This window comes from Oncorhynchus clarkii, chromosome 13 (genome assembly GCF_045791955.1).
Source record: "Oncorhynchus clarkii lewisi isolate Uvic-CL-2024 chromosome 13, UVic_Ocla_1.0, whole genome shotgun sequence".
In the NCBI taxonomy this organism is placed as follows: Eukaryota; Metazoa; Chordata; class Actinopteri; order Salmoniformes; family Salmonidae; genus Oncorhynchus; species Oncorhynchus clarkii.
In genome coordinates, this window is record NC_092159.1 from 5,101,845 (window position 1) to 5,124,771 (window position 22,927).

The following is a 22,927-nucleotide window of genomic DNA, read 5'->3' on the forward strand; positions in this document are numbered from 1 at the left end:
GGAAATAAACAAGTCGAGCCGTACTAGAGTGAAACACCTCCCCGGTCACAGCACCATGCGTGACATTGGTTCCACCAAGCGCTCTTCTTCCTCTTCTTCGATGGCGGTTGGCATCCATACTCACACGAATCCTCTCAGTATTCTTCCCCTTCAACCCATCTGCCTCAGCTGTGGAGTATTTTCATAAATGCCAAGGGATGTCAGGCTTCCCTAAATATTTGACCCAAAAATGTTCAACAATTATAAAATAATTTCTCTCTGTGTTTTCATAATTTACATTCAATTCTTAAGTGGCTGAGTCTCACCGGAGAAATCATCAGAGCGAGGGAAATAGTGCCTCTCTGTCTCAGTATGTGTAGTCCATGTATCTGATGCTGTTTGGACCCAACGAGTATGACATGTTGCCGCCGTAGCAGTTGATTGATTGATGCCAGCAAGCGTTTTGCCTTCCTTGATAAATTTTTTTAATAGAAACTGTGTGTTGTCCTAGCGCAGCAAAACGCCACCCAGGGGAGGCCAGTTTAGATTTGGTTTCACACCTATCAAATCACATCCAAAGCAAAACATATATATTTTTTTTTGCTAAATCTGCCCTTTCCTAAAGCCATGGATGGAGATGGGGATTTGGACTAGTGGTTTTGACTTAATTCTCTGTACAGGCCAATGATTATGATGGCGACTCTTATCTAACCATAAATGCATATATTGTGCCACTGGGCTGATATTATTATTATTATTTCAAAAAAAAAAATGTCACCTTTATTTAACCAGTTAGGCTAGTTGAGAACAAGTTCTCATTTGCAACTGCGACCTGGCTAAGATAAATCATAGCAGTGTGAACAGACAACACAGAGTTACACATGGAGTAAACAATTAACAAGTCAATAACACAGTAGAAAAGTCTATGTGTGATGAAAGAAACATACAGGAACTCAAATCCTTCCTCAAATCCTTCTGTTCACCTGATTTAGAATTCCTCACAATCAAATGTAGACCGCATTATCTACCAAGAGAATTCTCTTCGATTATAATCACAGCCGTATATATCCCCCCCCAAGCAGACACATCGATGGCTCTGAACGAACTTTATTTAACTCTCTGCAAACTGGAAACGATTTATCCGGAGGCTGCATTCATTGTAGCTGGGGATTTTAACAAGGCTAATCTGAAAACAAGACTCCCTAAATTTTATCAGCATATCGATTGCGCAACCAGGGGTGGAAAGACCTTGGATCATTGTTACTCTAACTTCCGCGACGCATATAAGGCCCTGCCCCGCCCCCCTTTCGGAAAAGCTGACCACGACTCCATTTTGTTGATCCCTGCCTACAGACAGAAACTAAAACAAGAGGCTCCCACGCTGAGGTCTGTCCAACGCTGGTCCGACCAAGCTGACTCCACACTCCAAGACTGCTTCCACCACGTGGACTGGGACATGTTTCGTATTGCGTCAGATAACAACATTGACGAATACGCTGATTCGGTGTGCGAGTTCATTAGAACGTGCGTTGAAGATGTCGTTCCCATAGCAACGATTAAAACATTCCCTAACCAGAAACCGTGGATTGATGGCAGCATTCGTGTGAAACTGAAAGCGCGAACCACTGCTTTTAATCAGGGCAAGGTGTCTGGTAACATGACCGAATACAAACAGTGCAGCTATTCCCTCCGCAAGGCTATCAAACAAGCTAAGCGCCAGTACAGAGACAAAGTAGAATCTCAATTCAACGGCTCAGACACAAGAGGCATGTGGCAGGGTCTACAGTCAATCACGGACTACAGGAAGAAATCCAGCCCAGTCACGGACCAGGATGTCTTGCTCCCAGGCAGACTAAATAACTTTTTTGCCCGCTTTGAGGACAATACAGTGCCACTGACACGGCCTGCAACGAAAACATGCGGTCTCTCCTTCACTGCAGCCGAGGTGAGTAAGACATTTAAACGTGTTAACCCTCGCAAGGCTGCAGGCCCAGACGGCATCCCCAGCCGCGCCCTCAGAGCATGCGCAGACCAGCAGGCCGGTGTGTTTACGGACATATTCAATCAATCCCTATACCAGTCTGCTGTTCCCACATGCTTCAAGAGGGCCACCATTGTTCCTGTTCCCAAGAAAGCTAAGGTAACTGAGCTAAATGACTACCGCCCCGTAGCACTCACATCCGTCATCATGAAGTGCTTTGAGAGACTAGTCAAGGACCATATCACCTCCACCCTACCTGACACCCTAGACCCACTCCAATTTGCTTACCGCCCAAATAGGTCCACAGACGATGCAATCTCAACCACACTGCACACTGCCTTAACCCATCTGGACAAGAGGAATACCTATGTGAGAATGCTGTTCATCGACTACAGCTCGGCATTCAACACCATAGTACCCTCCAAGCTCGTCATCAAGCTCGAGACCCTGGGTCTCGACCCCGCCCTGTGCAACTGGGTACTGGACTTCCTGACGGGCCGCCCCCAGGTGGTGAGGGTAGGCAACAACATCTCCTCCCCGCTGATCCTCAACACTGGGGCCCCACAAGGGTGCGTTCTGAGCCCTCTCCTGTACTCCCTGTTCACCCACGACTGCGTGGCCACGCACGCCTCCAACTCAATCATCAAGTTTGCGGACGACACAACAGTGGTAGGCTTGATTACCAACAACGACGAGACGGCCTACAGGGAGGAGGTGAGGGCCCTCGGAGTGTGGTGTCAGGAAAATAACCTCACACTCAACGTCAACAAAACTAAGGAGATGATTGTGGACTTCAGGAAACAGCAGAGGGAACACCCCCCTATCCACATCGATGGAACAGTAGTGGAGAGGGTAGCAAGTTTTAAGTTCCTCGGCATACACATCACAGACAAACTGAATTGGTCCACTCACACAGACAGCATCGTGAAGAAGGCGCAGCAGCGCCTCTTCAACCTCAGGAGGCTGAAGAAATTCGGCTTGTCACCAAAAGCACTCACAAACTTCTACAGATGCACAATCGAGAGCATCCTGGCGGGCTGTATCACCGCCTGGTATGGCAACTGCACCGCCCTCAACCGTAAGGCTCTCCAGAGGGTAGTGAGGTCTGCACAACGCATCACCGGGGGCAAACTACCTGCCCTCCAGGACACCTACACCACCCGATGTCACAGGAAGGCCATAAAGATCATCAAGGACATCAACCACCCGAGCCACTGCCTGTTCACCCCGCTATCATCCAGAAGGCGAGGTCAGTACAGGTGCATCAAAGCTGGGACCGAGAGACTGAAAAACAGCTTCTATCTCAAGGCCATCAGACTGTTAAACAGCCACCACTAACACTGAGTGGCTGCTGCCAACACACTGACACTGACTCAACTCCAGCCACTTTAATAATGGGAATTGATGGGAAATGATGTAAATATATCACTAGCCACTTTAAACAATGCTACCTTATATAATGTTACTTACCCTACATTATTCATCTCATATGCATACGTATATACTGTACTCTATATCATCGACTGTATCCTTATGTAATACATGTATCACTAGCCACTTTAAACTATGCCACTTTGTTTACATACTCATCTCATTTGTACATACTGTACTCGATACCATCTACTGTATCTTGCCTATGCTGCTCTGTACCATCACTCATTCATATATCCTTATGTACATATTCTTTATCCCCTTACACTGTGTACAAGACAGTAGTTTTGGAATTGTTAGTTAGATTACTTGTTATTACTGCATTGTCGGAACTAGAAGCACAAGCATTTCGCTACACTCGCATTAACATCTGCTAACCATGTGTATGTGACAAATAAAAATTGATTTGATTTGATTTGATTTAGTCTATGTACAGCTGCGGCGATTGGTTAGCTGCTCAGATAGCAGATGTTTGAAGTTCTCTGAAACCACATATGGATCAGCCAAAAGACAGGGGTCCACTTTCTTCAAACATTTCACTCCTACCATCACAGACTCATCTTTATCCTGACCATCATTATATCACTCCTACCATCACAGACTCATCTTTATCCTGACCATCATTATATCACTCCTACCATCAGACTCATCTTTACCCTGACCATCATTATATCACTCCTACCATCACAGACTCATCTTTACCCTGACCATCATTATATCACTCCTACCATCACAGACTCATCTTTACCCTGACCATCATTATATCACTCCTACCATCACAGACTCATCTTTACCCTGATCATCATTATATCACTCCTACCTTTACAGACTCATCTTTATCCTGACCATCATTATATCACTCCTACCATCACAGACTCATCTTTATCCTGACCATCATTATATCACTCCTACCATCACAGACTCATCTTTATCCTGACCATCATTATATCACTCCTACCATCACAGACTCATCTTTACCCTGACCATCACTATATCACTCCTACCATCACAGACTCATCTTTACCCTGACCATCATTATATCACTCCTACCATCACAGACTCATCTTTATCCTGACCATCATTATATCACTCCTACCATCACAGACTCATCTTTACCCTGACCATCGTTATATCACTCGTACCATCACAGACTCATCTTTACCCTGACCATCATTATAGCACTCCTACCATCACAGACTCATCTTTACCCTGACCATCATTATATCACTCCTACCATCACAGACTCATCTTTATCCTGACCATCATTATATCACTCCTACCATCACAGACTCATCTTTATCCTGACCATCATTATATCACTCCTACCATCACAGACTCATCTTTACCCTGACCATCATTATATCACTCCTACCATCACAGACTCATCTTTACCCTGACCATCATTATATCACTCCTACCATCACAGACTCATCTTTACCCTGACCATCATTATATCACTCCTACCATCACAGACTCATCTTTACCCTGACCATCATTATATCACTCCTACCATCACAGACTCATCTTTATCCTGACCATCATTATATCACTCCTACCATCACAGACTCATCTTTACCCTGACCATCATTATATCACTCCTACCATCACAGACTCATCTTTACCCTGACCATCATTATATCACTCCTACCATCACAGACTCATCTTTATCCTGACCATCATTATATCACTCCTACCATCACAGACTCATCTTTACCCTGACCATCACTATATCACTCCTACCATCACAGACTCATCTTTATCCTGACCATCATTATATCACTCCTACCATCACAGACTCATCTTTACCCTGACCATCACTATATCACTCCTACCATCACAGACTCATCTTTACCCTGACCATCATTATATCACTCCTACCATCACAGACTCATCTTTACCCTGACCATCATTATATCACTCCTACCATCACAGACTCATCTTTACCCTGACCATCATTATATCACTCCTACCATCACAGACTCATCTTTATCCTGACCATCATTATATCACTCCTACCATCACAGACTCATCTTTACCCTGACCATCACTATATCACTCCTACCATCACAGACTCATCTTTATCCTGACCATCATTATATCACTCCTACCATCACAGACTCATCTTTACCCTGACCATCACTATATCACTCCTACCATCACAGACTCATCTTTACCCTGACCATCATTATATCACTCCTACCATCACAGACTCATCTTTACCCTGACCATCATTATATCACTCCTACCATCACAGACTCATCTTTACCCTGACCATCATTATATCACTCCTACCATCACAGACTCATCTTTACCCTGACCATCACTATATCACTCCTACCATCACAGACTCATCTTTATCCTGACCATCATTATATCACTCCTACCATCACAGACTCATCTTTACCCTGACCATCATTATATCACTCCTACCATCACAGACTCATCTTTACCCTGACCATCACTATATCACTCCTACCATCACAGACTCATCTTTATTCTGACCATCATTATATCACTCCTACCATCACAGACTCATCTTTATCCTGACCATCATTATATCACTCCTACCATCACAGACTCATCTTTATTCTGACCATCTAGCCTCGGGCTCCGAGAAGTTCACCACACCGGCCTCCTATAATTCGCACTAATCACTTCCATTTCTCCACCTGTCTTCGATCCGGCTTACGACTCACTCTGCTTATGCTTTCTACCATTCTTCTTTAACAAACCATCTCCAATTTTTTTTGCCATCTTCAACCAATTCAAGCTCACCCTCTTCCCTCCCTCACCCTCTTCCCTCCCTCACTCTCTTCCCTCCCTCACTCTCTTCCCTCCCTCCCTCCCTCACCCTCTTCCCTCCCTCACCCTCTTCCCTCCCTCACCCTCTTCCCTCCCTCACCCTCTTCCCTCCCTCACTCTCTTCCCTCCCTCACTCTCTTCCCTCCCTCACCCTCTTCCCTCCCTCACTCTCTTCCCTCCCTCCCTCCCTCACCCTCTTCCCTCCCTCCCTCACTCTCTTCCCTCCCTCACCCTCTTCCCTCCCTCACTCTCTTCCCTCCCTCACCCTCTTCCATCCCTCACCCTCTTCCCTCCCTCACCCTCTTCCATCCCTCACCCTCTTTCACCTCCCTCACTCTCTTCCCTCCCTCACCCTCTTCCCTCCCTCACCCTCTTCCCTCCCTCACCCTCTTCCCTCCCTCACTCTCTTCCCTCCCTCACTCTCTTCCCTCCCTCACCCTCTTCCCTCCCTCACTCTCTTCCCTCCCTCCCTCCCTCCCTCACCCTCTTCCCTCCCTCCCTCACTCTCTTCCCTCCCTCACCCTCTTCCCTCCCTCCCTCACCCTCTTCCCTCCCTCACTCTCTTCCCTCCCTCACCCTCTTCCATCCCTCACCCTCTTCCTTCCCTCTTCCCTCCCTCACCCTCTTCCATCCCTCACCCTCTTTCACCTCCCTCACTCTCTTCCCTCCCTCACCCTCTTCCACCTCCCTCACCCTCTTCCTCCTCCTCACCCTCTTCCCTCCCTCACCCTCTTCCACCTCCTCACCCTCTTCCCTCCCTCACCCTCTTCCACCTCCTCACCCTCTTCCCTCCCTCACCCTCTTCCACCTCCTCACCCTCTTCCCTCCCTCACCCTCTTCCACCTTCCTCACCCTCTTCCACCTCCTCACCCTCTTCCACCTCCTCACCCTCTTCCACCTCCTCACCCTCTTCCCTCCCTCACCCTCTTCCACCTCCTCACCCTCTCTTTTTCCCTCCTTTCCTCTTCCGTATTCCAATTGAGGGATACTATTATGTGACAGTAGTTTTATTAGTAAAACACAAACAAACAAGGAAAACACTCAGTTTATTACATTTCAGATTTGAATCAGCATTCCTTCCATGATGACCAGCTCAAACATGACAAGAACAACAATCCTCATTCACAGTTATATTCATTGTACTTTGACCATCCAGATTTTACAAATGATTCTTCCAAGAAAAAACAAACAGACTCTAATTTCCTCAAATGCACCAGTTATTATGATGCACCAGTTACTATGATGTACCAGTTATTATGATGTACCAGTTATTATAATGTACCAGTTATTATCATGTACCAGTTATTATGATGTACCAGTTATTATGATGTACCAGTTATTATGATGTACCAGTTATTATGATGCACCAGTTATTATGATGTACCAGTTATTATGATGTACCAGTTATTATGATGCACCAGTTATTATGATGCACCAGTTATTATGATGTACCAGTTATTATGATGCACCAGTTATTATGATGTACCAGTTATTATGATGTACCAGTTATTATGATGTACCAGTTATTATGATGCACCAGTTATTATGATGCACCAGTTATTATGATGCACCAGTTATTATGATGTACCAGTTATTATGATGCACCAGTTATTATGATGTACCAGTTATTATGATGTACCAGTTATTATGATGTACCAGTTATTATGATGCACCAGTTATTATGATGCGCCAGTTATTATGATGTACCAGTTATTATGATGTACCAGTTATTATGATGTACCAGTTATTATGATGTACCAGTTATTATGATGCACCAGTTATTATGATGTACCAGTTATTATGATGTACCAGTTATTATGATGTGCCAGTTATTATGATGCACCAGTTATTATAATGTATCAGTTATTATGATGCACCAGTTATTATGATATATCAGTTATTATGATGCACCAGTTATTATGATGTATCAGTTATTATGATGCACTAGTTATTATGATGCACCAGTTATTATAATGTACCAGTTATTATGATGTGCCAGTTATTATGTTTCAGTTATTATGATGTGCCAGTTATTATGATGTATCAGTTATTATGATGTATCAGTTATTATGATGCACCAGTTATTATGAGAAACATCTAAGACTACAACGATAAGCTGAGAAGCACAAACGTTATGTGCTGTTAAAAGTTATTCTGTCCGTATTTGATTCCCACAACAGTCTAATTGATCCAGAGTTCCACATCATATGCAGGCAGGTGTGGTGGAGGTGATAGTCTTCTCACTGGTAGAGGTCGTCCTCTACCTCGTCTCTGAACTGCCCCCCTGACCCCGACCCTTGATCTCCGGACTGAGAGCCAGAGGGGAACCTGAGGAGAGAGAGAGGTCAGTGTACGAGAAGTGTGCCTGTGTTTGTGTGTGTGTGAGCATACTTGCATATGAAAGTGTGAGCGTACAGTATGTGTGTGTGTGTGTTTGTGTGTATGTGTGTGTGTCCCGGTCCAGTACATACCTGAAGTTCCCAAAGCCTCTGCTCTGCTGTAGTGTCTGGGCGAACATCTCATACTTCCTGATATCGTTGTCGCTGACGGAGCGCCGGGCGAACCTCATGGCCTCTTCAAAGTGATCCTTCCTGATCTCTGGAACAGGGTCACAGTCCTCATCCTGGACAGAGGAGGAGAGGGGGGGAGGGGGGCAGAAAGAGAGAGAGGGTGGGGGGGCAGAAAGAGAGAGAGAGTGGGGGGGAGAAAGAGAGAGAGAGTGGTGGGGCAGAAAGAGAGAGAGAGGGGGAGGGGCAGAAAGAGAGAGAGAGTGGGGGGGCAGAAAGAGAGAGAGAGTGGGGGGGCAGAAATAGAGAGAGAGTGGGAGGGGCAGAAAGAGAGAGAGAGGGGGAGGGGCAGAAAGAGAGAGAGAGTGGGGGGGCATAAAGAGAGAAGGAGTGGGAGGGGCAGAAAGAGAGAGAGAGGGGGAGGGGCAGAAAGAGAGAGAGAGTGGGGGGCAGAAAGAGAGAGAGAGTGGGGGGGCAGAAAGAGAGAGAGAGTGGGGGGGCAGAAAGAGAGAGAGAGTGGGAGGGGCAGAAAGAGAGAGAGAGGGGGAGGGGCAGAAAGAGTGAGAGAGTGGGGGGGCAGAAAGAGAGAGAGAGTGGGAGGGGCAGAAAGAGAGAGAGAGGGGTAGGGGCAGAAAGAGAGAGAGAGTGGGGGGGCAGAAAGAGAGAGAGAGTGGGGGGGCAGAAAGAGAGAGAGAGTGGGGGGGCAGAAAGAGAGAGAGAGGGGGAGGGGCAGAAAGAGAGAGAGGGGGAAGGGGAGACAGAGAGAGCGAGGGCAGGAGAGAGGTTGGGTGGGTGTAAAGTTACATAATATTGGTGTATTGGTTGTGTGTGTGTGTGCGTTGTGTATATGAGGTTTAATTTGTGAGGTAGACAGTGTGTGAAACACAGTGTGTGATGTACTGTATGTGAGATGCAGTGTTGGTTGTGTAACAGCTGGGGGATTTGGCTGTCGATCTGTCTGTCTATCTGTCCCTCTCTCTGTCTGTCTCTATGTGTACCTGTCTGTCTCTCTGTCCGTCTCTCTGTCTGTCTGTCCGTCTGTCCGTCTGTCCGTCTGTCTCTATGTCTGTCTCTATGTCTGTCTCTATGTCTGTCTGTCTGTGTGTCTGTCAGTTAGATATATGGTATTGCAGTGTTAATGGTGTAACGTCCGTCCGTCCATCCGTCCGTCTGTCTGTCTGTCTATCTGATCATCTCTATAGTGTGTGTGTGAGCTGCAGTGTTGGTGGTGTAACAGCAGACTGTCAGTCCGTCCGTCCGTCCGTCCATCTCACCATGGCGGTGCCTGGGTGGGTCTGTCTCTGGCGCTCTGCTTTGATCTCAGCCTCTATGGCCTCTCTGATGGCCAGCTTACAGGCCCTCTGGCAGATCTCTGTCAGGTCTGCCCCACTGAAACCCTGGGTGATACCAGACAGGTAGGCCAGGTCTACATCCTGGTGTGTGTTGTTGTGAGAGGAGAGGGGTGGGGGAGAGAGCGAGGAGAGGGGAGGGGGAGAGAGAGGAGAGGGGAGAGAGAGAGGCGAGGGGTGGGGGAGAGAGAGAGGAGAGGGGAGGGGGGAGAGAGAGGAGAGGGAGTAAAGAGAGGAGAGGGGGGAGAGAGAGGAGAGGGGTGAGAGAGGGGAGGGGGGAGATAGGAGAGGGGGGGAGAGAGAGAAGGGGGGAGAGAGAGGAGAGGGAGTAGAGAGAGATAGGAGAGGGGGGAGAGAGAGAGGAGAGGGGAGGGGAGGGGGAGAGAGAGGAGAGGGGTGGGGGAGAGAGAGAGAGAGGAGAGGGGGGAGAGAGAGAGGAGAGGGGAGGGGGAGAGAGGGGAGGGTGGAGAGAGAGAGAGGAGAGGGTGGAGAGGAGAGGGGAGGGGGGAGAGAGAGGAGAGGGGAGGGGAGAGAGAGAGGAGAGGGGGAGAGAGAGAGGAGAGGGGGAGAGAGAGGATAGGGGAGAGAGAGAGGATAGGGGAGAGAGAGAGGATAGGGGAGAGAGAGAGGATAGGGGAGAGAGAGAGGAGAGGGGGAGAGAGAGAGGGGAGGGGGAGAGAGAGGAGAGGGGGAGAGAGAGGAAGAAAGGTGAGAGAGAGAGGAAGAAAGGGGAGAGAGAGAGGAAGAAAGGTGAGAGAGAGAGGAAGAAAGGGGAGAGAGAGAGGAAGAAAGGGGAGAGAGAGAGGAAGAAAGGGGAGAGAGAGAGGAAGAAAGGGGAGAGAGAGAGGAAGAAAGGGGAGAGAGAGAGGAAGAAAGGGGAGAGAGAGAGGAAGAAAGGGGAGAGGGAGAGGAAGAAAGGGGAGAGAGAGAGGAAGAAAGGGGAGAGAGGGGGGAAGAAAGGGGAGAGAGAGAGGAAGAAAGGGGAGAGAGGGGGGAAGAAAGGGGAGAGAGAGAGGAAGAAAGGGGAGAGAGAGAGGAAGAAAGGGGAGAGAGAGAGGAAGAAAGGGGAGAGAGGGGGGAAGAAAGTGGAGAGAGAGAGGAAGAAAGGGGAGAGAGGCGGGAGACAAAAATAGTTCATTATTATTATCATCATCATTATTATCGTGTGTCTGTGTGTCTGTGTGTCTGTGTGTCTGTGTGTCTACCCTGTCTTTCTTGTAGTATTAAATCATGTTTGTTGGTTAGGAAGAGGTTATATGGCATGGACCTAGGAAGACAGGAATGTATGTGGAGATAGGAGAGGACAGGGAGAGCTCCTCCAGGGTTATATGGCATGGACCTAGGAAGACAGGAATGTATGTGGAGATAGGAGAGGACAGGGAGGGCTCCTCCAGGATTATATGGCATGGACCTAGGAAGACAGGAATGTATGTGGAGATAGGAGAGGACAGGGAGAGCTCCTCCAGGGTTATATGGCATGGACCTAGGAAGACAGGAATGTATGTGGAGATAGGAGAGGACAGGGAGAGCTCCTCCAGGGTTATATGGCATGGACCTAGGAAGAAAGGAATGTATGTGGAGATAGGAGAGGACAGGGAGAGCTCCTCCAGGGTTATATGGCATGGACCTAGGAAGAAAGGAATGTATGTGGAGATAGGAGAGGACAGGGAGGGCTCCTCCAGGGTTATATGGCATGGACCTAGGAAGAAAGGAATGTATGTGGAGATAGGAGAGGACAGGGAGAGCTCCTCCAGGGTTATATGGCATGGACCTAGGAAGAAAGGAATGTATGTGGAGATAGGAGAGGACAGGGAGAGGTCCTCCAGGGTTATATGGCATGGACCTAGGAAGAAAGGAATGTATGTGGAGATAGGAGAGGACAGGGAGAGCTCCTCCAGGGTTATATGGCATGGACCTAGGAAGAAAGGAATGTATGTGGAGATAGGAGAGGACAGGGAGAGCTCCTCCAGGGTTATATGGCATGGACCTAGGAAGAAAGGAATGTATGTGGAGATAGGAGAGGACAGGGAGAGCTCCTCCAGGGTTATATGGCATGGACCTAGGAAGACAGGAATGTATGTGGAGATAGGAGAGGACAGGGAGAGCTCCTCCAGGGTTATATGGCATGGACCTAGGAAGAAAGGAATGTATGTGGAGATAGGAGAGGACAGGGAGAGCTCCTCCAGGGTTATATGGCATGGACCTAGGAAGAAAGGAATGTATGTGGAGATAGGAGAGGACAGGGAGAGCTCCTCCAGGGTTATATGGCATGGACCTAGGAAGAAAGGAATGTATGTGGAGATAGGAGAGGACAGGGAGAGCTCCTCCAGGGTTATATGGCATGGACCTAGGAAGAAAGGAATGTATGTGGAGATAGGAGAGGACAGGGAGAGCTCCTCCAGGGTTATATGGCATGGACCTAGGAAGACAGGAATGTATGTGGAGATAGGAGAGGACAGGGAGAGCTCCTCCAGGGTTATATGGCATGGACCTAGGAAGACAGGAATGTATGTGGAGATAGGAGAGGACAGGGAGAGCTCCTCCAGGGTTATATGGCATGGACCTAGGAAGACAGGAATGTATGTGGAGATAGGAGAGGACAGGGAGAGCTCCTCCAGGGTTATATGGCATGGACCTAGGAAGAAAGGAATGTATGTGGAGATAGGAGAGGACAGGGAGGGCTCCTCCAGGGTTATATGGCATGGACCTAGGAAGAAAGGAATGTATGTGGAGATAAGAGAGGACAGGGAGGGCTCCTCCAGGGTTATATGGCATGGACCTAGGAAGAAAGGAATGTATGTGGAGATAGGAGAGGACAGGGAGAGCTCCTCCAGGGTTATATGGCATGGACCTAGGAAGACAGGAATGTATGTGGAGATAGGAGAGGACAGGGAGAGCTCCTCCAGGGTTATATGGCATGGACCTAGGAAGAAAGGAATGTATGTGGAGATAGGAGAGGACAGGGAGAGCTCCTCCAGGGTTATATGGCATGGACCTAGGAAGAAAGGAATGTATGTGGAGATAGGAGAGGACAGGGAGAGCTCCTCCAGGGTTATATGGCATGGACCTAGGAAGACAGGAATGTATGTGGAGATAGGAGAGGACAGGGAGAGCTCCTCCAGGGTTATATGGCATGGACCTAGGAAGAAAGGAATGTATGTGGAGATAGGAGAGGACAGGGAGAGCTCCTCCAGGGTTATATGGCATGGACCTAGGAAGAAAGGAATGTATGTGGAGATAGGAGAGGACAGGGAGAGCTCCTCCAGGGTTATATGGCATGGACCTAGGAAGAAAGGAATGTATGTGGAGATAGGAGAGGACAGGGAGAGCTCCTCCAGGGTTATATGGCATGGACCTAGGAAGAAAGGAATGTATGTGGAGATAGGAGAGGACAGGGAGGGCTCCTCCAGGGTTATATGGCATGGACCTAGGAAGAAAGGAATGTATGTGGAGATAGGAGAGGACAGGGAGAGCTCCTCCAGGGTTATATGGCATGGACCTAGGAAGACAGGAATGTATGTGGAGATAGGAGAGGACAGGGAGAGCTCCTCCAGGGTTATATGGCATGGACCTAGGAAGAAAGGAATGTATGTGGAGATAGGAGAGGACAGGGAGAGCTCCTCCAGGGTTATATGGCATGGACCTAGGAAGAAAGGAATGTATGTGGAGATAGGAGAGGACAGGGAGAGCTCCTCCAGGGTTATATGGCATGGACCTAGGAAGAAAGGAATGCATGTGGAGATAGGAGAGGACAGGGAGAGCTCCTCCAGGGTTATATGGCATGGACCTAGGAAGAAAGGAATGTATGTGGAGATAGGAGAGGACAGGGAGAGCTCCTCCAGGGTTATATGGCATGGACCTAGGAAGAAAGGAATGTATGTGGAGATAGGAGAGGACAGGGAGAGCTCCTCCAGGGTTATATGGCATGGACCTAGGAAGACAGGAATGTATGTGGAGATAGGAGAGGACAGGGAGAGCTCCTCCAGGGTTATATGGCATGGACCTAGGAAGACAGGAATGTATGTGGAGATAGGAGAGGACAGGGAGAGCTCCTCCAGGGTTATATGGCATGGACCTAGGAAGACAGGAATGTATGTGGAGATAGGAGAGGACAGGGAGAGCTCCTCCAGGGTTATATGGCATGGAGCTAGGAAGAAAGGAATGTATGTGGAGATAGGAGAGGACAGGGAGAGCTCCTCCAGGGTTATATGGCATGGAGCTAGGAAGAAAGGAATGTATGTGGAGATAGGAGAGGACAGGGAGAGCTCCTCCAGGGTTATATGGCATGGACCTAGGAAGAAAGGAATGTATGTGGAGATAGGAGAGGACAGGGAGAGCTCCTCCAGGGTTATATGGCATGGACCTAGGAAGACAGGAATGTATGTGGAGATAGGAGAGGACAGGGAGAGCTCCTCCAGGGTTATATGGCATGGACCTAGGAAGAAAGGAATGTATGTGGAGACAGGAGAGGACAGGAAGAGCTCCTCCAGGGTTATATGGCATGGACCTAGGAAGAAAGGAATGTATGTGGAGATAGGAGAGGACAGGGAGAGCTCCTCCAGGGTTATATGGCATGGACCTAGGAAGACAGGAATGTATGTGGAGATAGGAGAGGACAGGGAGAGCTCCTCCAGGGTTATATGGCATGGACCTAGGAAGAAAGGAATGTATGTGGAGATAAGAGAGGACAGGGAGAGCTCCTCCAGGGTTATATGGCATGGACCTAGGAAGAAAGGAATGTATGTGGAGATAAGAGAGGACAGGGAGAGCTCCTCCAGGGTTATATGGCATGGACCTAGGAAGAAAGGAATGTATGTGGAGATAGGAGAGGACAGGGAGAGCTCCTCCAGGGTTATATGGCATGGACCTAGGAAGAAAGGAATGTATGTGGAGATAGGAGAGGACAGGGAGAGCTCCTCCAGGGTTATATGGCATGGACCTAGGAAGAAAGGAATGTATGTGGAGATAGGAGAGGACAGGGAGAGCTCCTCCAGGGTTATATGGCATGGACCTAGGAAGAAAGGAATGTATGTGGAGATAGGAGAGGACAGGGAGAGCTCCTCCAGGGTTATATGGCATGGACCTAGGAAGAAAGGAATGTATGTGGAGATAGGAGAGGACAGGGAGAGCTCCTCCAGGGTTATATGGCATGGACCTAGGAAGAAAGGAATGTATGTGGAGATAGGAGAGGACAGGGAGAGCTCCTCCAGGGTTATATGGCATGGACCTAGGAAGAAAGGAATGTATGTGGAGATAGGAGAGGACAGGGAGAGCTCCTCCAGGGTTATATGGCATGGACCTAGGAAGAAAGGAATGTATGTGGAGATAGGAGAGGACAGGGAGAGCTCCTCCAGGGTTATATGGCATGGACCTAGGAAGAAAGGAATGTATGTGGAGATAGGAGAGGACAGGGAGAGCTCCTCCAGGGTTATATGGCATGGACCTAGGAAGACAGGAATGTATGTGGAGATAGGAGAGGACAGGGAGAGCTCCTCCAGGGTTATATGGCATGGACCTAGGAAGACAGGAATGTATGTGGAGATAGGAGAGGACAGGGAGAGCTCCTCCAGGGTTATATGGCATGGACCTAGGAAGACAGGAATGTATGTGGAGATAAGAGAGGACAGGGAGAGCTCCTCCAGGGTTATATGGCATGGACCTAGGAAGAAAGGAATGTATGTGGAGATAAGAGAGGACAGGGAGAGCTCCTCCAGGGTTATATGGCATGGACCTAGGAAGAAAGGAATGTATGTGGAGATAAGAGAGGACAGGGAGGGCTCCTCCAGGGTTATGGTGTCTGGGGGAGCCTGGAACGGTCAGTTGAGGGGTTATAAACTGTGGTTAGACTCATGTGAAAATCCCTGTTGGTGTGTATGTGTGTGCGTAGTTTAGGATGATATAAGAAGGAATGGACTTGTGAAAACTTAAGAGCTCTCGCAAATACATTGGGACCTGATCAATTCAGTTATTATGATGTCATAATACACACATCACAATCATTTAAGATACATTGGGACCTGATCAATTCAGTTATTATGATGTCATAATACACACATCACAATCATTTAAGACCAGAACTTTACAACCTCTTGGTATCAGACAGATGAATATAATTTGAATTTATGAACACGGATTAAATAATTACTTGACAGTGTCTATGCGTGTGTGTGTGTCTACGTGTCTTTGTGTGTGTCTGTGTCTGTGTGTGTCTATGTGTCTTTGAGTGTGTGTCTATGTGTGTGTATGTCTATGTGTGTCTATGTGTGTGTATGTCTATGTGTATGTATGTCTATGTGTGTCTATGTGTGTGTGTGTGTGTGTCTATGTGTGTGCGCATGTCTCTGTCTGTGAGTGTCTATGTGTGTCTGTGTCTGTGTGTGTGCGAGTCCATGTGTGAGTGTGTGTGTGTACTGACTCTGGCGATGGGGGACTTGCGTAGGTTTGCGTTGAGGATGGCGGTACGGGAGGCTGTGTCTGGTAGAGGGATGTAGATGAGCTGATCCAGCCTCCCTGGACGGAGGATAGCAGAGTCTATTATATCAGGTCTGGAGGGGGAGAATAGCAGAGTCTATTATATCAGGTCTGGAGGGGGGAGGATAGCAGAGTCTATTATATCAGGTCTGGAGGATAGCAGAGTCTATTATATCAGGTCTGGAGGGGGGAGGATAGCAGAGTCTATTATATCAGGTCTGGAGAGGGGAGGGTAACAGAGTCTATTATATCAGGTCTGGAGGGGGGAGGATAGCAGAGTCTATTATATCAGGTCTGGAGGATAGCAGAGTCTATTATATCAGGTCTGGAAGGGGGAGGATAGCAGAGTCTATTATATCAGGTCTGGAGAGGGGAGGATAGCAGAGTCTATTATATCAGGTCTGGAGGATAGCAGAGTCTATTATATCAGGTCTGGAGGGGGGAGGATAACAGAGTCTATTATATCAGGTCTGGAGAGGGGAGGATAGCAGAGTCTATTATATCAGGTCTGGAGGGGGAGGATAGCAGAGTCTATTATATCAGGTCTGGAGGGGGGAGGATAGCAGAGTCTATTATATCAGGTCTGGAGGGGGGAAGATAGCAGAGTCTATTATATCAGGTCTGGAGAGGGGAGGGTAACAGAGTCTATTATATCAGGTCTGGAGGGTAACAGAGTCTATGATATCAGGTCTGGAGGGGGGAGGATAGCAGAGTCTATTATATCAGGTCTGGAGAGGGGAGGGTAACAGAGTCTATTATATCAGGTCTGGAGGGTAACAGAGTCTATTATATCAGGTCTGGAGGATAACAGAGTCTATTATATCAGGTCTGGAGGATAGCAGAGTCTATTATATCAGGTCTGGAGGGGGGAGGATAGCAGAGTCTATTATATCAGGTCTGGAGGATAACAGAGTCTATTATATCAGGTCTGGAGAGGGGAGGGTAACAGAGTCTATTATATCAGGTCTGGAGGGGGGAGGATATCAGAGTCTATTATATCAGGTCTGGAGGGGGGAGGATAACAGAGTCTATTATATCAGGTCTGGAGGATAACAGAGTCTATTATATCAGGTCTGAAGGGGGGAGGATAACAGAGTCTATTATATCAGGTCTGGAGGGGGGAGGATAGCAGAGTCTATTATATCAGGTCTGGAAGGGGGAGGAGGGATTAAAGAGGGAGGGAGTGGAGTGGTAGCTTCTATAATAAAGACCCCCCCCCCCCCCCCCCCACATCCCTCTACCTGTTGGTAGCTCCTATAATAAAGACGTTCTTCTTGTTGGACATTCCGTCCATCTCCGTGAGGATCTGGTTGATGACCCTGTCGGCCGCGCCCCCTGCGTCCCCGGCTCCGCCCCCTCTGGACTTGGCAATGGAGTCCAGCTCGTCAAAGAACAGGATGCAGGGGGCCGCCTGTCTGGCCTGGGGTTAGAGGTCAGAGGTCAGGGAATAGGAGGTTAGGAAAGAACAGGATACAGGATGCCACCTGTCTGGCAGGAGGTCAGATGATAGAGGTCAGAGGTCAGGAATGTATTTGTCTAGAAGATCTATGTCACTATTATGTCAGTCTACATAATCGTCGATGATGTCCTTGATGTTGGTTTCTGTCTCTCCAAACCACATGGCTATGTCACTGCTATGTCAGGCTATGTTACTGCTATATCAGGCTATGTCACTGCTATATCAGGCTATGTCACTGCTACGTCAGGCTATGTCACTGCTATGTCAGGCTATGTCACTGCTATGTCAGGCTATGTCACTGCTATGTCAGGCTATGTCACTGCTACGTCAGGCTATGTCACTGCTATGTCACTGCTATGTCAGGCTATGTCACTGCTATGTCAGGCTATGTCACTGCTACGTCAGGCTATGTCACTGCTATGTCACTGCTATGTCAGGCTATGTCACTGCTATGTCAGGCTATGTCACTGCTACGTCAGGCTATGCCACTGCTATGTGGTACCTTGTCGAAGACGTCCCTGACATTAGCCTCTGACTCGCCGAACCACATGGTGAGCAGCTCAGGTCCCTTGATGGAGATGAAGTTGGCCTGGCACTCGTTAGCAATCGCCTTGGCTAGCAGGGTCTTTCCACAGCCTGGGAAGAGAGAGAGACAGGGTGTGCGTGTGTGTGTGTGTGTGTGTGTGTGTGTGTGTGTGTGTGTACTGCATGTGTGCTCTGACCTGGGGGTCCATAGAATAACACTCCTCGTGACGGGGTCATACCGAACTTCAGGAACTTATCTGGGTACTCCACTGGGTACTGGGAGAGAGGGGGGAGGGAGCGAGGGAGGGAGGAGAGGGGGGAGGAGAGGGAGGGAGGGGGGAGGGAGGGAGGGGGAGGAGAGAGAGGGGAGGAGAGAGGGGGAGGGAGGGGGGAGGAGAGAGAGGGAGGAGGGAGGGAGGGAGGGAGGGGGAGGAGAGAGGGGGGAGGAGAGGGAGGGAGGGGGGGGGAGAGGGAGGGAGAGAGGGGGGAGGGAGGGAGGAGAGGGGGGAGGGAGGGAGGGAGTGTGGCAGGGAGGGAGGGAGGGAGGGAGGGAGAGGAGGGAGGGAGGGAGAGAGGAGGGGGGGAGAGGAGGGAGGGAGGGAGGGAGGGAGGGAGGGAGGGAGGGAGGGAGGGAGGGAGGGAGGGAGGGAGGGGGGAGAGGAGGGAGGGAGGGAGAGAGGAGAGAGGAGGGAGGGAGGGAGGGAGGGAGGGAGGGAGGGAGGGAGGGGGAGAGGAGGGAGGGAGGGAGGGAGAGAGGAGGCAGGGGGGAGAGGAGGGAGGGTCAAGAAAAGCACTTAAACAAAACTGACCAATAGAGACAACTTCATTCTATTCCACACCCACAACACCTAGGTCTATGTGGCTGGTATTTGACCTCTGACCACAATATCAGCCATGTCCTGTTGAATCAGAGCTGCTGTTTTCAGCCACTCGTCTTTACTGTCTTTACTCAGCTGTTAAGGCTATAGAGGTGTGTGTGTTACCTGTTGAGATACAGGTGTGTGTGTGTTACTGTTGAGATACAGGTGTGTGTGTGTGTGTTACCTGTTGAGATACAGGTGTGTGTGTGTCTTACCTGTTGAGATACAGGTGTGTGTGTGTTACTGTTGAGATACAGGTGTGTGTGTGTGTGTTACCTGTTGAGATACAGGTGTGTGTGTGTCTTACCTGTTGAGATACAGGTGTGTGTGTGTGTGTTACCTGTTGATATGCAAGTGTGTGTGTGTGTGTTACCTGTTGAGATACAGGTGTGTGTGTGTTACTGTTGAGATACAGGTGTGTGTGTGTGTGTTACCTGTTGAGATACAGGTGTGTGTGTGTCTTACCTGTTGAGATACAGGTGTGTGTGTGTGTTACCTGTTGATATGCAAGTGTGTGTGTGTGTGTTACCTGTTGAGAGACAGGTTTGTGTGTGTTACCTGTTGAGATACAAATGTGTGTGTTACCTGTTGAGATACAGGTGTGTGTGTGTGTGTGTTACCTGTTGAGATACAGGTGTGTGTGTTACCTGTTGAGATACAGGTGTGTGTGTGTTACCTGTTGAGATGCAGGTGTGTGTGTTACCTGTTGAGATACAGGTGTGTGTGTGTGTTACCTGTTGAGATACAGGAGTGTGTGTGTTACCTGTTGAGATACAGGAGTGTGTGTGTTACCTGTTGAGATACAGGTATGTGTGTTACCTGTTGAGATACAGGTGTGTGTGTTACCTGTTGAGATACAGGTGTGTGTGTGTTACCTGTTGAGATACAGGTGTGTGTGTGTGTTACCTGTACTAGTTCCTGCAGTTCTCTCTTGACCTCTCCCAGTCCTCCTATATCCTCCCAGTTAACATTAGGAACCTCCACTACTGTCTCCCTCAGAGCTGACGGGTTACTCTGCCCCAACGCCCACTGGAGGGAGAGAGGGAGTGAGGGAGGGAGGGAGGATGGGAGGAGGAGAAGGGAGGGAGGGGGGAGGGAGGGAGGGAGGGAGGGAGGGGAGAGGGAGGGAGGGAGGGAGGGAGGGAGGGAGGGAGGGAGGGAGGGAGGGAGGATGGGAGGAGGAGGGAGGGGGGAGGGGGGAGGGAGGGAGAGGGAGGGAGGGAGGGAGGGAGGAGGATGAGAGAGGGAGGGAGGGAGGTAGGGAGGGAGGGAGGGAGGTAGGGAGGGAGGGAGGGAGGGAGGGAGGGAGGGAGGGAGGGAGAGAGAGAGGAAAGGAAGGAAGGAAGGAAGGAAGGAAGGAAGGAAGGAAGGAAGGAAGAAAGGAAGGATGGAAGGAAGGAAGGAAGGAAGGAAGGAAGGAAGGGGGAGATGGACAATGAGATGAGCAGGTCTATATTGTGTGTGTGGTTGAGTGTGTGTCTGTGCTGCTGCCACTAACCCTGAAGTCATCGTTGGTAACTGCCAGTGAGTTGAGCAGTTCAGCATCAATGGTGTCGTCCTCCAGATCAATCAGGGTCATCTTCTTCCTGATGGCCTGCAGAGCCGCCTCAGAACACAGAGCTGCCAGGTCTGACCCCACATGGCCATGCGCATCCATGGAAACCTACCAGGAAGCACAGTACAATGAGTAGAACTGTATTGTCCCAACTTCACTGGCACAAAACATTCCCCAGTCATGGCACCCTATTCCCTACATAGTGCACTACTTTAGACTAGAGCCCTATTCCCTATATAGTGCACTACTTTAGACTAGAGCCCTATTCCCTATATAGTGCACTACTTTAGACTAGAGCCCTATTCCCTATATAGTGCACTACTTTAGATCAGAACCCTAATCCCTATATATTGCACTACTTTAGACCAGAGCCCTATTCTCTACATAGTGCACTACTTTAGACCAGAGCCCTATTCCCTATATAGTGCACTACTTTAGACTAGAGCCCTATTCCCTATATAGTGCACTACTTTAGACTAGAGCCCTATTCCCTATATAGTGCACTACTTTAGACTAGAGCCCTATTCCCTATATAGTGCACTACTTTAGACTAGAGCCCTATTCCCTATATAGTGCACTACTTTAGACCAGAACCCTATTCCCTATATAGTGCACTACTTTAGACTAGAGCCCTATTCCCTATATAGTACACTACTTTAGACTAGAGCCCTATTCCCTATATAGTGCACTACTTTAGACTAGAGCCCTATTCCCTATATAGTGCACTACTTTAGACTTGAGCCCTATTCCCTATATAGTGCACTACTTTTGACCTCCCATCTCTCCCCCCTCCTCCCCCTTCCCAATCTCTCCCCCCTCCTCACCCATCCCCCCCTCCCCACCCACCATCTCTCCCTTCTCCTCCCCCCTCCCCACCCACCATCTCTCCCCTCTCCTCCACCTCCTCATCTCTCCTCTCCCCCCCACCCCTCCCCTCCCCTCTCCTCCTCCTCACCCTGCCCCCCCACCCCTCCTCCTCCCTCCCACCCCTCCCCTCTCCTCCTCCTCCTCACCCTGCCCCCCCACCCCTCCTCCTCCCCCCACCCCTGCCCTCTCCCTCAGCCCCCACCACCCCTCCCCTCTCCTCACCCTCTCCAGGTCCACGTCGTCAGATAGCTTCATGTTCTTGGTGTGAATCTGTAGTATCTCCAGTCTACCAGTGGAGTCTGGGATGCCGATGTCGATCTCTTTGTCAAACCTGCCTGAGTTACACAGAGACAGGTGTTATTAACTAACTAGTGTGTGTGTGTGTGTGTGTGTGTGTGTGTGTGTGTGTGTGAGAGAGTGAGTGAGTGAGTGAGTGAGTGTGTGTTTCTCTAACCGAAGCGTCTCAGGGCAGGGTCGATGCTGTTGGGTCTGTTGGTGGCTGCCATGACGATAACGTGAGTTCTCTGCTTCAGTCCATCCATCAGGGTGAGGAGCTGTGATACGATACGCCTCTCCACCTCCCCATGGGTCTGACCAGACACACATACACACACACACACACACACACACACACAAACACACAGTAGTGGAAAGTACTTCAGTAAAAATATTTTAAAGTACTACTTCAGTACTTTACTTTACTATTTATATTTTTCCAACTTTTACTTCACTACATTCCTAAAGAAAAGTATGTACTATTTAAGACATACATTTCCCGACGCCCAAAAGTACACATTACGTTTTGAATGCCTAGCAAGACAGGAAAATGGTCGAATTCACACACTTATCAAGAGAACATCCCTGTTCCCTGTCCCTACTGCCTCTGATCTGGTGGACTCACTAAACAGAGAACATCCCTACTGCCTCTGATCTGGTGGACTCACTAAACAGAGAACATCCCTACTGCCTCTGATCTGGTGGACTCACTAAACAGAGAACTTCCCTGTTCATACCTACTGACTCTGATCTGGTGGACTCACTAAACAGAGAACATCCCTACTGCCTCTGATCTGGTGGACTCACTAAACAGAGAACATCCCTACTGCCTCTGATCTGGAGGACTCACTAAACAGAGAACATC

At 48.9% G+C, this 22,927-nt stretch overlaps 1 protein-coding gene across 1 annotated transcript in view; it reads right to left on the bottom strand.

Annotated features, from left to right (window-relative positions):
* Nucleotides 1–7,222: 7,222 nt before the first annotated feature.
* LOC139424311 (transitional endoplasmic reticulum ATPase-like) overlaps nt 7,223–22,927 on the bottom strand; it is a 29,574-nt gene continuing 13,869 nt past the window's right edge. The window contains exons 9-20 of the mRNA XM_071176018.1: nt 22,241–22,376; nt 22,009–22,121; nt 20,863–21,027; nt 20,271–20,393; nt 18,702–18,780; nt 18,482–18,615; nt 17,762–17,940; nt 16,465–16,594; nt 9,975–10,133; nt 8,665–8,816; nt 8,234–8,521; nt 7,223–7,641 (exon numbers count right to left, since the gene is read on the bottom strand). Coding sequence (XP_071032119.1) covers nt 8,434–8,521; nt 8,665–8,816; nt 9,975–10,133; nt 16,465–16,594; nt 17,762–17,940; nt 18,482–18,615; nt 18,702–18,780; nt 20,271–20,393; nt 20,863–21,027; nt 22,009–22,121; nt 22,241–22,376 — 1,458 coding nt within the window. The 3' untranslated portion in view covers nt 7,223–7,641; nt 8,234–8,433. The remainder of the gene's footprint in view (nt 7,642–8,233; nt 8,522–8,664; nt 8,817–9,974; nt 10,134–16,464; nt 16,595–17,761; nt 17,941–18,481; nt 18,616–18,701; nt 18,781–20,270; nt 20,394–20,862; nt 21,028–22,008; nt 22,122–22,240; nt 22,377–22,927) is intronic.